The sequence below is a fragment of the Saimiri boliviensis genome, chromosome 13 (genome assembly GCF_048565385.1).
Source record: "Saimiri boliviensis isolate mSaiBol1 chromosome 13, mSaiBol1.pri, whole genome shotgun sequence".
Lineage (NCBI taxonomy): Eukaryota > Metazoa > Chordata > Mammalia > Primates > Cebidae > Saimiri > Saimiri boliviensis.
In genome coordinates, this window is record NC_133461.1 from 96702520 (window position 1) to 96718373 (window position 15854).

General features: G+C 55.7%; 1 protein-coding gene across 2 annotated transcripts in view; it reads left to right on the plus strand.

Moving 5' to 3' along the window:
- The window catches only part of GFRA2 (GDNF family receptor alpha 2), a 96452-nt gene extending 82136 nt beyond the window's left edge, over positions 1-14316 (plus strand). For both annotated transcript variants that reach the window (XM_074384036.1, XM_039461179.2), the window contains 4 exons: positions 764-904; positions 2870-3042; positions 11998-12051; positions 12958-14316. In XM_074384036.1, the coding sequence (XP_074240137.1) occupies positions 764-904; positions 2870-3042; positions 11998-12051; positions 12958-13080 (491 nt within the window). In that variant the 3' untranslated portion in view covers positions 13081-14316. The remainder of the gene's footprint in view (positions 1-763; positions 905-2869; positions 3043-11997; positions 12052-12957) is intronic.
- Positions 14317-15854: the final 1538 nt, after the last annotated feature.

Below are 15854 nucleotides of genomic sequence, written 5' to 3' on the forward strand. Positions count from 1 at the left end.
CTGCCACCATCTTAGCAGGGCAGGGCAGCCCAGCCGAGAGCCAGCCAGAGGAGACAGCCTGAGCCCGGCTTTCTCTGCGGCAGATTCAGAGAGACCTGTGAGGGGAAACCAGTGGGAAGGCAGCTCTGTAGCAAGGAGGAGGGCTGCACTCTTTATCATGGGGGAAGGAGGGCCCCGGGGGCCTTCCAAGGCTCTTGAAATAGGAAGGAAAGGTAACATTAATTGCACGGTTCTGACATTCCAGGCTCTGTCCTGAGCAGTTTACGGGGACTGTCACTGAATTCTCCCAACAGCTCTTGCTAGGGGTGTGGTGATCTCTCCATTTCATAGAGGAGGAAACTGAGGCTCTGGAGAAGTTGAGTCACTCGCGCAGGCTCACCTCACCTCGCTGATCAGTGTTGGCACTGGGGTCTGATCGCAGGATGTGAGTGTCATTCACTCTGATTTTAGAACACCGGCTGCTTGTTGGGAAAGGAGAAAGCAGGGGCGCACACTCTGGGAAGGGCTCTGGGGCCTCTTCTCTCCCTTCCTGGTGCTGAGGAGCCCAGTGTCCTCCATGCTGTGGCCACTCTGTCGCTGCTGACCCCATAGTCACTGGGATAGTCATGCTCCGAGTTAGCAATGTGATAGGGTCAGATGTGTGTTTGGGAGCCAGGTGAGAGGATGGGTACCTCTGCCCTGCTGTGCCTGGGGTCAGTCTGTGGGCCCAAGGGGAAAACCCCACCACAGCCCTCTACTCTCCCCCGCCTTTCTCCCTGCCCAGGGTTTGACATGACACCCAACTATGTGGACTCCAGCCCCACTGGCATCGTGGTGTCCCCCTGGTGCAACTGTCGCGGCAGCGGGAACATGGAGGAGGAGTGCGAGAAGTTCCTCCGGGACTTCACCGAGAACCTGTGTCTCCGTAAGTTCTGGGATGTTCTCCCCACCCACGGCAGGCCCTGCCCCCACACCGCCCCGGAGTCTCTCTTAGCCATTCCCATCTCCTCCCATGGGGATGGCTGCTGATGTACATGAGGCTTCTCCGCCACGGGCCTTGCCCATGAGGACTTTGGGTTTTTAGCTCTTGGAGATTCACACCAGAACTGTCAGTAGGTCAGCCTCAGTTTACCACCAGAGGCCTTGAACCTAGGTCAAGCCTGCTGTTTGGTTTGGTCTGTTATTGGGACAGCTTCAGCCAGTTTCCCTTGGAGACTGAGCCTTCTCGTGAGGACCTCTGGCATTTGTCATATCTCCCTTTAACGGGTTTGTTTCTCCTTGGAATTGACTTCCATTCCACATCATCGAACTCCTAACCCAAAAGCTAGAGGGAGGCAGCCACAGGCCGGCTCAGTCCACCTTTGATCTTTCCAGCCCAACACTCATTTGCCGCCCAAGCACACCTGAAGATTTCTTCCCTCTTTCCTTCCCTCCGTTATTTATTCTGTGCATCCATCCATCTGTTCCTCCCTCTGTGTATGGCACTAGAGAGTCAGAGACCCAAGTCATTAAGGAGAGGGTAGCTGATAGAGGCGGACCGAGAGGGGTCACTCAGGATCCCAGCAAGGGGAGCTGCTCTAGGGGAGGGGTCTGCACAGGGATCTTGAGGAGTCCAACATGGGAATGCCCAAGTCAGCCAGGAAGAGAGAGGCCCTGAAGGTTTCCTAGAGAACGTATCCATGAATGGTTAGCTGGGCATCGGTCAGTTGAAGAGGTAGGGAGTGTCTGGCAGAGGTCCAGGGCTCCACAGAAGACCATGGCGGGTGGAGGGTCCTGGCAATCATGTAGCCTTGCTACATAGTGCTGAAGATGACCGGAGCGACAGAGTTATACAGCATCCTTGTCACTCGGGGCCTCGCAGGCCTGAGGCATTTAGATCTTCTTGTCCTGCTGGGGTGACAGTGGTGGTATGAGTGTTTGGAGGAATGTCAGCCCCGGGTGTTGAGATCAGACTGACCTCCCAGAAAGCAAATCTGCCTGTGGGGTGAGGCAGTAGGGGTCAGAGAGATGATTCCAACAGGTGACCTGACACAGAGAGACCCATCATAGCCACTCACAGGGGCACACTGGTGGCTGTGGACCAGAGCGTGGGAGGGGAACAGTGATGGGAGACAGGGCGGAGGGATCTTTAGGAGGTGGGCTCAGCGGGCTGCCAGCAGGTGTGCAGGGAGGCACCAGGGGTGACCCTCAGGATTCTGACATGGGGGAGCTGGCTAGGTAAGAGATGACACCTTCAAGGCTGCAGTATGAGGGGTTGGGGGAAAGGAGCGTTGACAAGGGCAGGAGGAGACGTCCAGCCCAGGCTTAGACATGACGAGTTTGACGTGCATCTGGCATGTGGAGGCGGAGATATTCTGGACACATCTGTGGATGGTGCGGGAGGAGCAGAGGCCACCCAGGGAGAGTCTGTGGTGTGGAGCAGGCAAAGGGCTGAGTGTGGGGCCCTTGTGTGCCAGGGTGGGGACCTGGGAACGTCCAAGGAGGCACAGGGGCCGGAAGAGCCTGTGACTAGGGAGCTGGGGGTGAGGCGCTTCTGGAGGCGTGGCTGGTAGCAGCGTGCAGAGGAGGTGGCCCCTCCTCCCCAAGGCTCCCCTGCGCCCCACCCCCTTCCTTTTCTCCTTTTCTCTTCTGTGTTCCCCATCATGTACACTTCTTGCTATTCTGGCATCTCTTTTTTAACCTCCCTCTTGCTATATTCTGTAGGCATGAGACCTTTGTAGGTATCTGAAAAAGAGGTTCAGCAGAGGGAATCTGGCTGTGCTGTGCTCTGTCCTGGCTTCTGGGCTGTTGCAGGGAAGGGGATGGTCAGGATGAGGAGGGTGAGGAGCAGAGCCAGGAGTGACGGATGTGGGTCCTGACTTCTCTGCATCTCTCCTCACCCCCATCCCAGGGAATGCTATCCAGGCCTTTGGCAACGGCACGGATGTGAATGTGTCCCCTAAAGGGCCCTCATTCCAGGCCACCCAGGCCCCACGGGTGGAGAAGACGCCTTCTTTGCCAGATGACCTCAGTGACAGCACCAGCCTGGGGACCAGCGTCATCACCACCTGCACGTCTGTCCAGGTGAGGGGGTATGGCTGAGGCGTGGGGGGAGCACCGTGGTGCCGGAAGTGGTGTGGGAAAGGACTCAGTTGGGGCTGGGGAGGGAGGGGCTTCCCTTTCCATCAGGGACCCTGAGAAGCAGTGGGGAGCTGCCGGAGGGTCATTCTTCACCAGTTCCTTCATTTAGGCCAGGCGTCCCCAAACTTTTTACACAGGGGGCCAGTTCACTGTCCCTCAGACCGTTGTAGGGCCGCCGCATACTGTGCTCCTCTCACTGACCACCAATGAAAGAGGTGCCCCTTCTTGAAGTGCAGCGGGGAGCCGGATAAATGGCCTCGGGGCTGCATGTGGCCCGCAGGCCGTAGTTTGGGGACGCCTGATTTAGGCATTCACCTTGCAAGTGCAAAAGCCTGTTACATCACAGTATTATACTGCCCTGCAGGCAGTGGGGCACAGCCTCAGCACAGGTGCAGGGCAGTGAGACACCCGTCTGAGTGGGGCAGGAGGCTCGTAGGGTCAGCAGTGCACATGCATGGCCAAGATGCAGGCTTGAGCAGGCCCTGGCCTAGTGGGGGTTCAGGTCCCTCCTGGGCACCCATTGCAGAAGTGCATGTGCCTGTCTCTGTTAGGGAAGCCCCCCCCTTCTCTTTCTGCCTCCCTCCCCTTCCCTTGTGGGCTCCCCTGCTCAGTAGCAGCTGACCTCCAAATGCCCTCCTGGCAGCTCGCTGGGGAGTTCTTCTATATCCTGTCCCTCCACTCGGTGCCCCTCCTGATTGGAGCTGAGGTGCTGTTGTCACCCTTGGGCAGCTCCTAATGACACTGGGCATGCTTGAGTGGCCACGAGCAGGGGGCTCGGGTTCCTCCTCCACAGACAATTGCTCAATTTCATGCTAGAGTGGCGGGCAGCTCAGCCGGTCGGGGCTGTGCCACCTGTCAGGTCCTCCAGACCCTACTAGCCTCTGGCATGCACCCTACGTCTGGAGGCTGTTGGGCCAGCCCACCCTGGGAGAGGCTAACTCGGCAGGACACTGGCAACCTTCCCAGGGTGCCCATGTGGTTCCTTGTGGGCATAAAGTCCAAAGCTGTAGCTTCGGGACCCTCACCTCAGTCCCCTTCACCATCAGCCCTGATGATTCTGAGGCCCATTTAATTATTTTGCCAAGGCATCGGTTGCTGGTTGCTTGGTTTCTTTTAGCCCGAGCCTAGTTTTCTGTGGTCTTGTGTCAGGGGGCTTGTTCAGATTTTGGTGTGATCTCAGTGGACACATGGGCGACCTGTGTGTGAGATGATGTATGCGAAAGTGCTTAGTCAGTGGAGGAAGGCTGCACAAACGTTGGGCATTACGAATCCGGGGGCTGGGGAGGCTGCCTGGCAGGTGGCTGGGGTCTACTGACTGAGTCAGTCTGAGCAGGACAGCCGAGACAGCCCTCCCAGGAGGCAAGGAGGAGAAACAGAGCCTCAAAAAGGGTCAGCCACTACCATTCTCCAGGTTTCTTCTCAGAGAAATGGAAGGGGAAGGGCCCCTGATTCAGTTTTGATTACGATCTTTTTGACAAACACCTTCTCTTACATGCTGAGAGGAAGAAGTGTCAAGTGAATCAGCCTTCGACCCTGCCCTTGGCTCACCTGGCACTGGTGTGGGTGCCTCCCCTCCTCTCCAGCCCACATCTCTCTCCTGTCTCTCAGCTCCCCTAGCTTGGACCATCTCTGATTGAGTGGCTCTGTGGTGGCCCTTGTGGGCCCCTTGGGTGTTAGGGACACCTATAGCTATAGAAGGGAGTCCCTGAGTGATCACAGGGACAGAGAGCTGAGCCTGGGTGGGAGAGAGGGTCGGGGGAGCCTGTACACCCCAGATACACCTTGGAGACACAGGCAAGATTGGCCGGGTGCGGTGGAAAGCCGAGGTGGGCAGATCACAGGAGATGGAAACCATCCTGGCCAACATGGTGAAACCCATCTCTACTAAAAAAAAATACAGAAATTAGCCGGATGTGGTGGCATGTGCCTGTAGTCCCAGCTATTGAAGAGGCTGAGGCAGGAGAATCACTTGAACCCGGGAGGCAGAGGTTACAGTGAGCCGAGATTGCATTACTGCACTCCAGCCTGGTAACAGAGCGAGACTCTGTCTTAAAACAAAAAACAAAAAACAAACAAACAGAGAGGCAAGATTATTTTACTCATCTCTGTCCTCCTCTGTCGTTCCTTCTTCCTTGGGGCAAGGCTTAGGGACCCACAGAGATGATAGCCAGTTGGGTCCCTACATGGATATCTGTATGTCAGGACTTGAAGGACCCTCCAACATCTTCCCAAGCTCAAGGGACAGAGGCCTGGTGAGGACAGCCGCTTGTCCACAGCCCCACAGCTAGTTGGCAGTTGAGAAGGGCCAGGAACCCTGTCCCTTGGCCACCTTCTGCTTCCTCCTCCTCCAAACCTCCCACAAAAGACCTTCCCGTGGTGGGAGTGGAGCTACTGAGTGGGGCTATGGGAGTCTTGGGCACCACCGAAGTAAAGCCAGGAGCTGGGCCCCCTGTGAGTTGGCCCTGTGGCCCTGTGTCTTAGGTCCTGCTCTTCTAAGTGTCTCCTTCAGGCTGTGGCTCCCTCTCCAGGCAGCCCTGCCTGCCTAGGGCTCTGTGGACTTTAGAGAGGCCTGGTGGGGTCTGCAGAAAGGTCTCTCCTGGGGACTTCTGTCCTGGCCCATGTATATCAAATATATAGCTTGTCTGAATTCCCTTGCCCGTCTTTCCATCCCATTGGCCTCTAGAGCAGGGAACCTGAGTGTCAGGTCAGTCTTGGACACCTGCAGAATGGGTGAGCCAGGTGCTGGCCTGCACTTGGCTATTCCTCTGAGCAAAACGCCTCTCCCTGCCCTCTCCCACCCGTCTCCACCTGGTGAGTCCTATCCCACTGTCACCTCTTGGGAATGCCTTCCCCGATTGCGTCCACACCAGGCTGTCTTCTGCCTCCTCTGGGCTCCCGCTTTTCTTGATCTTGGCCCATCATGATGTGTTCTCTCCCCTGCTCGGCCAGGGTCCCCAGAGGCCAGAGTGGCACTTCACCCTCCATGTCACCCTGCGTAGCTGGATGCACAGTGCCTGGCATGGAGTGGGTACTCTGTTCAGGTGGAAGGAGAGACCCTGGAGTCCCCAGTTCATTTGATTCATTGGAACTCCCTACTCTCCTGGAGGATGCCGTCTATGTGTTTCAGAGACCAATTCATTCATTGACTCAACAGAAATTCTTATTTTACGCCACTGCATCCCAGGCATTGAGGCTAACAAGCTTCACGGGCCAGGACCCTGGTCCCGGTGCTGGAGGCTGGACAGGATGCAGCTCAGACGGCTATGAGGGAGAAGGGGATTGGTGCCCCTGCTGCGTGCAGGAATGGCAGAGGGTGAGGGGCTCCAGAGGACCGAGGGAGTGCATTGACTGGGAGTGGAAGCCAAAGATCCGTGGGTGTAACAACGCCTGCTGCTAAGCCTGAAGGAATCCGGAGAATGGATGTGGGCTTGGAGTAGGCGTGCTGCCCCAGGTGAATGAACAGTGGAGCCGAGGCAGTCAGGACAGCGCGTAGTGCTGAGTGTGGGGGTCTTCTGTGCCTGGTTTTACAAATGAGGTTTTACTGGAACACAACTACACCCTGTGTGTCTGTATTGTCTCCCTGTCACAGGCAGCGTTGAGTCATTGTGATGGGGACAATGTGGCTGGCACAGCCGAAAATCATTGTTCTCCAGCCCTTTACAGAAAGCCTTTACTGACCCACCCTGGGGAAACGCAGGCCTGGCTGTGGGCTTTCTGGGGACACAGAGACTTACATGGGTGGGGGACTTGGGTCGGGGACATGCCCTGTGAGCCACAGGTGGAGGTGGAGTTGAGAGGCCACTGAAGGCTTTGGAACAGGGGGGTGTGAGTCATGACCAGAACCATGGTTTGGGAAGATGAATCTGACGGCCGGTGGGGAGTGGTTAGCAAGGGAGAGACAGGAAGACCTGTTAGGAGATCTTAGCCGTAATGGGAGGGAAGAACGGAGGTACAGAGCAGCGTGGTGGCAGGGAGTAGTGAGGTGTGAGTTACTGGGGATGGCCTAGGTCTTGGAGGAAGGCCAGGGGCACTGGGATTGAGGGGCAGGACCAGGGACAGAAGCAGGGAGCACAGGAGAGCCGTGGCTCCAGCCAGCAGGACAACACTGGACGAGTGCCTCGGCCAGACCAGCAAGGCTCTTGCACTGTCAGCCCGGTGTTCGGGGATAGGGAGGAGGTGGGCAAGGAAGAGGAGGAAGGCAATAATTTCCTTCTCACTTCCTGGGCAGCGGAAGTGGGAGAAAGTTCTGTAAGGATGAAGCTTGCCTTTTCCACTGTCATTCCTCTCTGTGTCTGTGTCCTTCCCCCAGTGCTACCTGCAAGGGCCACTTCTTTCCTGCTTCCAGTGGCACCCACAGCATAGCCCTCAGGGGTCAGCTCTGCCCACAGAGTCCTGGTGCCGCCTCCACGGTAACAGGCCACTAATTTGCTGTTAGCGGCCCTACGTCCTGCAATCCTTGCAGCCTAGGCCTGGGCACTTTGGGACTTGAGCCACAGATGCCTCCAGGGGATGAGAGGCTCCTGGTAGGGATGGAGTAAGCCCCGGGCTGTTTCCTTAGACTCACAGGCAGCCTTCTCTACCCTCTGTGTATTTATCGGCTGTAACAGCAGTTGTGTTAGTCTGTTCTCACACTGCTAATAAAAACATACCTGAGACTGGGTAATTCATAAAGGAAAGAGGTTTAATTGACTCACAGTTCCACATGGCTGGGGAGGCCTCACAATCATGGTAGAAGATGAAGAGCAAAGGGATGTCTTACATAGTGACTGATAAAGAGAGAGTATGTGCAGGGGACTCCCACCTATAAAACCATCAGATCTCATGAGACTCATTCACTACCACAAGAACAGCACAGCACAGGAAACACCTGCCCTGTGGTTCAGTTATCTCCCACTGGGTCCCTACCATGACCCTTGGGGATTGCAGGAGCTACAATTCAAGATGAGATTTCAGTGGATATTTGAGAGTTTGTTTCTCTCTCTTATAAGCCCTGGAGGGCAGGGAGGCACTGAATTTGAGCCACTGGTGGTTTTGGCATCAGAGATGGACTCTCTTTCTCTCTGCCCCTACCCCCACCAGGTGTGTGAGATATGGCAAGGTCTCACAGTCTGCTCAATCTTTTATTACTTTTTAATTCCAAGTAACCCCACTTCCACTTTCTTCTCCTTTTCTTTTTTTCTTTTTTTTTTTAATCTTACTACAGGCCCAGGCAATCCACAGCACCAGCTCTCTTTCCTTTCCTTATTTGGGAAAGGACTGGCTCTCTAGTTTGCCACAGATGACCCCTTCCTTCTTTCCCCTCTCTCCCATCATATACCCACCTTATCTAAGAAAGTTTAAATGTTTAGCCATTCGGGCCAAGTTTAGATTGTACGGGCGGACCCCAACCAGTGGGGAAAGGACACAAAAGTAGGAGTCGAGTTAGGTGTAGAAGCTTCTACTCTCCTTTGTTCAGGGTGCTCTCATGGCTGCCAGCCCTGTGAGAGGCGCCCTTCTGCACAGAAGTGAATTTGCTTTGCTGAGAAATCCTTGTCAGAGTGATCGTTTTCCCTTATGATTCCAAGCTTTATTCCTAACAAGGTGCCACTTGCAGAAAAGGTCAGCTGCTGGGCAACACTCCTCCCAATCCCCCAGACAGGATTCTGTGTGCCCAAAACTGGGCGAAGGGCCTCAGGTTGGCCAGCAGAGGAGGTCACTGTGACCTTCACTGTGTTTTCTGGAAATGAGGTGGATGTGTCCATCTGGGGTAGAGACTTCTTGCACTTTGCAAAGATGGCTGGAGGAGGCTGGGAGAGAGGAGGCTGGCCCAGGCCACCCGCTGACCCTGGGTTTCAGCCTGCAGCCCCTTCCCCACCCTCCACTGCTTCTCTCCCAGGCTCTGCTTTACGGTGGGGAACTCATCGTGGTACAGCTTCATCCCTTGTGGGATCAGCACTGAGTCCCTGGATTTGTGTTGAGTGTGGCTGTGCGACGTGCAGGGTCACACATAGCAGTCACAGTCACTTAGCGAGGTGCGTTGTCTACCCCATTTTACAGACGAGGAAACTGAGGCTCCAGTGGAGTCACCCTGGGTCATTGGCAGAACCGAGACTTGAGCCCAGGGCTCTGACCTCTCTGGCCTCTCTGGCCTTGTTCCATTTTTAGGCCACCTCAGACCAGGGGCTGTCCTGTGATGATAGACACCAACAATTAGGACCCTTCAGTCTAAAAAATAATGGAAGACTGGGAGGGGTCCATGTGGTCAAACACCTGGAAACCAGTTCTGAGCACCTGAAGGAAGAGCTCAGGCAGCCTGTTAGGTACCTGCATCAAGCAGCTACGGCTGTCCACCCTGGAGGCCTGCCCGGCGGAACTGCCCACAGGCTCAGAAGGACTTAGATATGGGTGATAGCTCTGCGGTGGGGAGGGTCACATTCCTGATCTTCACGGAGGCCAGTTCCCTTTGTCCCGCCCAAGGACCCTGTTGCCCCTGGCAGAGACCCCACCTTGGGGCAGACGTCCCTTGGGGCTGGGCCTGGGAAGTGTTTAGCTGTCCCCTGATAATCAGCATCATATGAGAGGGTACGGTGGTCATTCTCGGGCCCCTCATGTCCCGTTGTGTTCTCTCCCCTGCCCTCTGTTGCCTCCTTCCTCTGTTTCTTCCCTCTGTCCTCTGTCCTTTCCTCTCTTGCTATCTTCCCCCCTCGGCTTCATCCCCTTCCCATGTCCTCCCTTCCCTCTGTCCCCTCCCTCTCTCCTCTGTCCTCTCCCCTGTCCCCTCCCCCCTCCTCTTTCCCCTCCCCACTCCCTCTTTCCTGTTTCCCTTTCTCCTCTTCTTTACCTGGTCTCCTGTCTTTCTTCATCCCTTCCCTCACTCTCCTCTTCCCTGTCATTTTTACTGTGTAATCCTTGCCAGCGTCCCCTCCCCTCTATCCTCATTAGAAGGAACCTGTCAAGTTCTGTTCGCTCCAAGGAGCAAAATCCAGTTGCAGGCCCCCTTTGCTCCAGAGAGCTCAGCTTTCAGATCCTCTCTCTTCACACCTGGTCAAACCCGCAGACCAGGCAAGATGCTGTGCTCTGGGTGCTGGGTGCTTCGCCAGAAGCTCTGCATGGGCTGACCTTGGGTGTGACGCTGCAGAGTGTCTAGGTCCAGGGCTCCGCTGAGAGCAGTGCAGCCACAGCACATTGTACCGGACCCCTCACCTCCCCAGGCCCTTCTTGTTTGTCTTCTCAAGCCTTATTTTGTTAAGCAGTAGACCATTTTTCAGACAATTTTATGCATAACCTCAATATACAAAACAAATAAACGTTTGTTTTTATTTGTTCGGTGGAGCTGCTTTGGTGGATGGGGGTGAGGACCTTGAGTTCAGGAGGCTTCTGCTCTGTGATTCCACGTGAGCTCCGTATTTAGTGAGCCCTGTGGTGGGGGGGATACAGGGTTAAGACAGGGACTCCCCAAAAGGGCGGGGCCTGGCCTGCCACACCCAAAACAACGAGAGTAGGAAGGATTGCTGGGTGTCCGTAGGTGCTGGGCCACACGCATAGACCCCAGCGGGCCATAGGACGTCACAGGTGGGGACTGAGGTGACTGAGCAAGGATCGGCCAAGGGGTGCGGGAGGACAGATGAAATGCCATGATCTCAGCACAGCCTCTGAGGGTGTGGGCGTGCTCTGTTTCCCCCCGACTCAGCCCCGTGGCCTCACATAGTCTTAGCTGGAGAAGCACCATGCCCTGGAGAGTAGAGTCCAGGCCTTGGGTCTGGAAGGTGCTGTAGAGCACATCCCCTTCTGCAGAGGGCAACAGCTGGGGAGGTGGCCGGATGCTGCCTTGGCACCTGGGGACACTCCAGGTTCCATTTTGCTGTGCTAATCATCATTGTGGTCTTATCTCCACCATTGGGAGGGACTTGACTCTTGGCTGGGGTCTCTGCGTGACAGCTGGGGTCTTGTTTAGCTGACCAGATGCCCTGGGTGGTAGATTGCCTGTGACATCCGAGGGGTTATTGATACTCCTGGTCAAGAGCAGTGATTTCGGCATAATTTCTTGGGCTTCCTAGTTGTTTCTGGTGGCCAGAGCTTCCCTGAAAGTGCCTTGGGAACAAGCCATTTGAGCCTGGATGGAAGTGCTGCATCCCCAGCTGGTTCCCATGCTTCTCCATTACAGTGATGATAGCACAGGGCTGTTCATCATGCATACCCTCTGGCCCTGCATCCAGGTGGCCACATCAGGGTAGAGAATCCTGGAATCATCACCAAGCCAGCCTTTCTCGTCCCTCACCTTGTCCACAGTGCTCCCAGGTGTACACATCCATTTAGGACAGAAATGGCCTGGTGCAATTGCCAGATATCCACCTAATGGGTACCAGTGGCAGACATCACCAATCAATCATGCTTCTCTTTCTCTCAAGGCCAGATGAGCGCTCATGATCTTTTTCTGTAGAGCCCTCCATCAGTCATGTCAACTTAACAGGGCTTGGCTCTTGGAGGCTGTTTCTGATCTGTAGCATTCATTCATTCATTCATTCACTCATTCATTCATGGATACAGGCATCTAGTGAATGAAATATTTGAGTTATTATGAACCAGACACTCCTCAGTGCAAGGAAAAGAAGACGTGGTTCCTAAGAGTTGCTCTGAGTATGCAGACATGCTAATGGCTGATGCCTGTATAATGCCGGAAGTTGAGAGCTTCAGAACTCTGTTCTCTAGGAGCCAGAGGAGTCAGGACCTAGTTGCTGAGGGTGTCAGAGAGGGACAGAAGCATTTTGTGCTATGTGGAATTGAGCCACCCCTCTTCACTGGGTACGCTGTGCTTAGCAAAGCCAACAGTGCGTGGCAGGGCCTCATCTAAGTCGCTGGACAAAGCCCAGCCAGGAAAAGCCTGGTGACTTGCCCTGACTGGTGCCTTCTCTCTTGCAGGAACAGGGGCTGAAGGCCAACAGCTCCAAAGAGTTAAGCATGTGCTTCACAGAGGTGAGCTGGGGGCAGAGTGTGGGTGGGTTCAGGGGGCTGGGCCGGGGTAAGGGGGGCATTTCCCTGGCAAGCTGCAGATCCAGCACCCTCAAATCTCATCGCATGGACTGGGCCAGCTGAGCTTCTGGACCTGGGTGGGCACTTACTCTGCTGGGGTGGTGGTGGGGGAGTGCAAAGGCCATATCCTTGGGGAGAGAGAAATGGCTGCTCTGAGCAGAGGCCCTCCCACACCTTCCTTATTCTTTAAGACAATTGTGTCGACTACCTGCTCAGCACTGTTTCTATGACATTCAGGAGGCACAGCGGTGGAAACAGACCCAGTTGTTTCCTTGAAGAAACTCCCAGCATAGGAATATATGTGACTTACAGACCCAAGATAGTAACTTAGATGGGAAGAAAAGTCATTGTGAGACCTTGCAGAAGGAAGAGAGAGAAACTCAGACAAATATGTTCAGGGAGGGCTTCATGGAGGAGGAGGGATTTGATGAAATTTAGTAACAGGGAGAATGTGGTCTCCCTCTCCTCTCCAGAAGAAGATCCCTGTGGAGCCTGGGAGCTCCTTCTCCTGGAGCTCTTTGCACCATCTCCCTCCTCACTGGGACGCAGGTCCGCAGCCCTGATGCAGGGAGGAGCAGCCTGTTTTCCTGGGGACTGCTGCCCTCTTCTCCAGACCTCAGGGCTTGCAACAAGAAGGGACAGAGCATTCCCCTGTTACTTCTGCCTGGGCCAGCTCCGGGAGAGTCAGCACTGCCTTCAGAGTGCAAAGAAGGGTCCCTATGGGTGTAAGAGGGGGCGGGGGCTTGAGGTCTCCAGTTCCTGAGTCCGTTTCTCTACCTGATCCCAGGCCTCCTGACTGTTTTCTCTGTTTTCACTCTCTCTGTTCCTGACTCTCCTCCTTGGACTCAGCTCACGACGAATATCATCCCAGGGAGTAACAAGGTAATCAAACCTAACTCAGGCCCCAGCAGAGCCAGACCATCGGCTGCCTTGACCGTGCTGTCTGTCCTGATGCTGAAACTGGCCTTGTAGGCCCTGGGAACTGAGTTGGAAGATTTTCTAAAGCTACGCAGACAAGAACACCTGCCTGATGAAATGGAAACACGCGCAGACATAAACACACCTTGCAAAAAAAATTGTTTTTCCCACCTTGTCGCTGAACCTGTCTCCTCCCAGGTTTCTTCTCTGGAGAAGTTTTTCTAAACCAAACAGACAAGCAGGCAGGCAGCCTTAGAGCTGGCGCAGGGGTCCCCTGGCTGGGGACACCCTGGTGCTGAAGAGGGCACGACGCTCTAGAAATGCCCGTCACTTTCTCCTGGTGTTTTTCTCTCTGGACCCTTCTGAAGCAGAGACCAGGACAAGTGCCCTGCAGCGGAAGGGACTCGGGGCTGTGCCCGAGGCTGGCTGGGGGCAGGACCACACAGCTGCTTCCCCAGGCTGTCTACTCTGGGGACCTGCTGGGGGCTGGCAGAGGGCATTGGTCAGTGGGGCAGCGGAGTTGGCCATGGGGGGTCCACCTTCAGCCCCTTGGCTTCGAGGATGGAGATGGTTCTGCCCTCCGTCTCTGCCCTTGGGTGCAGCTGGTGGGTCTTCAGCTGGTGTGGAAACCCCCCACGGATGCCGGTGGAGGGGGTTAGCCCTGTGCTGGGCTCCCCCTGACTAGCCTGGAGTGGTGGGGCTGGGGACCAGCTCCAGGAGGACTTGGGCGCTCAGCCTGCCTGGGAGAGCCCCTCGTGGGGAGGCAGCAAAACTTGGGCACCAGCTTCTTAGTGGCAGAAATTTTGAAGTCAGAGAGAAATGATCCTTTGGTGGCTTTTTTTGGTTTCTCGTGGGTCCTTTTGGCAGGTCTCCCTTTGCGGGGGAGAGGAGAGACCACAGCCGGGCGTGTGTCTGCAGCACCTGGTCCTCGAGCTCTCCTCCTCCTCTCCACGTTCTCTCTCCTAATTTCCTAGATACACGTCAGCTGTACGTACGCACTGGGGCGCCTGTCCTAACATATATGTATATACACATCCATATACATATATCGTGTGCTTTCCCCTTTCTTTCCTTTTTTTAAGCAACAAAACTATGGAAATCATACCCCAACAGATGAGCGAAAATGTATTATTGTAAAGTTTATTTTTTTTAATACTGTTGTCTATATCGAGGAAAAAGGACGTTGCCCCCCAAGCGCTCTGCTCCAGTCAGCCTGGCTGGGCCCTGGCGGGGCTCCTGACCCACATCCACGCTTAACCAAGGCTCCAATAAACGTTCTAGGAAGCAAGCTGCCTCTGCCTCGGTCCCGTGGGGTTTCGTCCCCATTTTCTTCTTGGTCCAGTGTCACCTGCTTAAGTGGAGCTCCCAGGGGGGGCTGTGTGTGGGAAAAGTGTGTCCATGCGTGCGCTTGTGTGCCTGTTTGCATGTCCACGTGTCTCATCCCTGTGTGTCCACATTGTGAGTAGATGAAGCTCTGTAAGGGGCTGGTTTGACACGAGGGGGTCTGAGGGTCCCCGCCGTGCTGAGGCCGCTGAGCTGTTCTGTTCCCTCCTGCTCACCTCTCCGGTTGGCACAAATGCCTGTGGCTCCCAGACTGGAAGAGAATGCTGTGGACATGGCATGGTGGGGAGTGGCAGCTTGGCATCACTTGTTGGAACTGTTTTATAGTGAGGCTGTCTGGGTGGCCCTGATAGTCTTACATAGAGCAAAGCGGTATGGCTCTCGGAACTCCTGGCTTGTTTGAGATGTGTGATTGTGAAGGCAGTGACCTGGCATCTTGGGTCCCACCAGAGAAGGAGGAGATGATTGTGAATGTTCTGGGGTCAGGGTCTGAAAGAGCGTACATGTTTTTGGGGCTCCCTCTATTCCTTCCTTTCCTGTTTCTCCATTTGCTACCCAGGCCCCACTTGGGACACTAGGCCTGCCATAGTCTCCCAGAGAGACTGCCGGCCAGATGTGTGAGTGTGTGCAGGCCTGTGAGCCTGCATGAGTGTGCGTGCGTGTGCAGGCCTGTGAGCCTGCATGAGCGTGCGTGCGTGTGCAGTCCTGTGAGCCTGCATGAGCTTGCATGCCTGCGCAGGCCTGTGAGCCTGCATGAGCTTGCGTGCCTGTGCAGGCCTGTGAGCCCGCATGAGCGTGCATGCCTGCGCAGGCCTGTGAGCCCGCATGAGCTTGCGTGCATGTGCAGGTCTGTGAGCCTGCACGAGCGAGCGTGTGTGTGTGTGCAGGCCTGTGAGCCTGCACGAGCGTGCGTGCATGTGCAGGCCTGTGAGCCTGCACGAGCATGCGTGCGTGTGCAGGCCTGTGAGCCTCCATGAGCTTGCGTGCGTGTGCAGGCCTGTGAGCCTGCACGAGCGTGCGTGCGTGGGCAGGCCTGTGAGCCTCCATGAGCGTGCGTGCGTGGGCAGGCCTGTGAACCTGCACAAGCTTGCGTGCGTGTGCAGGCCTGTGAGCCTGCACGAGCTTGCGTGCATGTGCAGGCCTGTGAGCCTCCATGAGCTTGCGTGCTTGTGCAGGCCTGTGAGCCTGCACGAGCGTGCGTGCGTGTGCAGGCCTGTGAGTCTCCATGATCCTGCGTGCGTGTGCAGGCCTGTGAACCTCCATGAGCCTGCGTGCATGTGCAGGCCTGTGAGTCTCCATGAGCTTGTGCGCATGTGCAGGCCTGTGAGCCTGCACGAGAGTGCGTGCGTGTGCAGGCCTGTGAGCCTCCATGAGCGTGTGTGCGTGTGCAGGCCTGTGAGCCTCCATGAGCGTGCGTGCGTGTGCAGGCCTGTGAGCCTACATGAGCCTGCGTGCGTGTGCAGGCCTGTGAGCCTCCATGAGCCTGC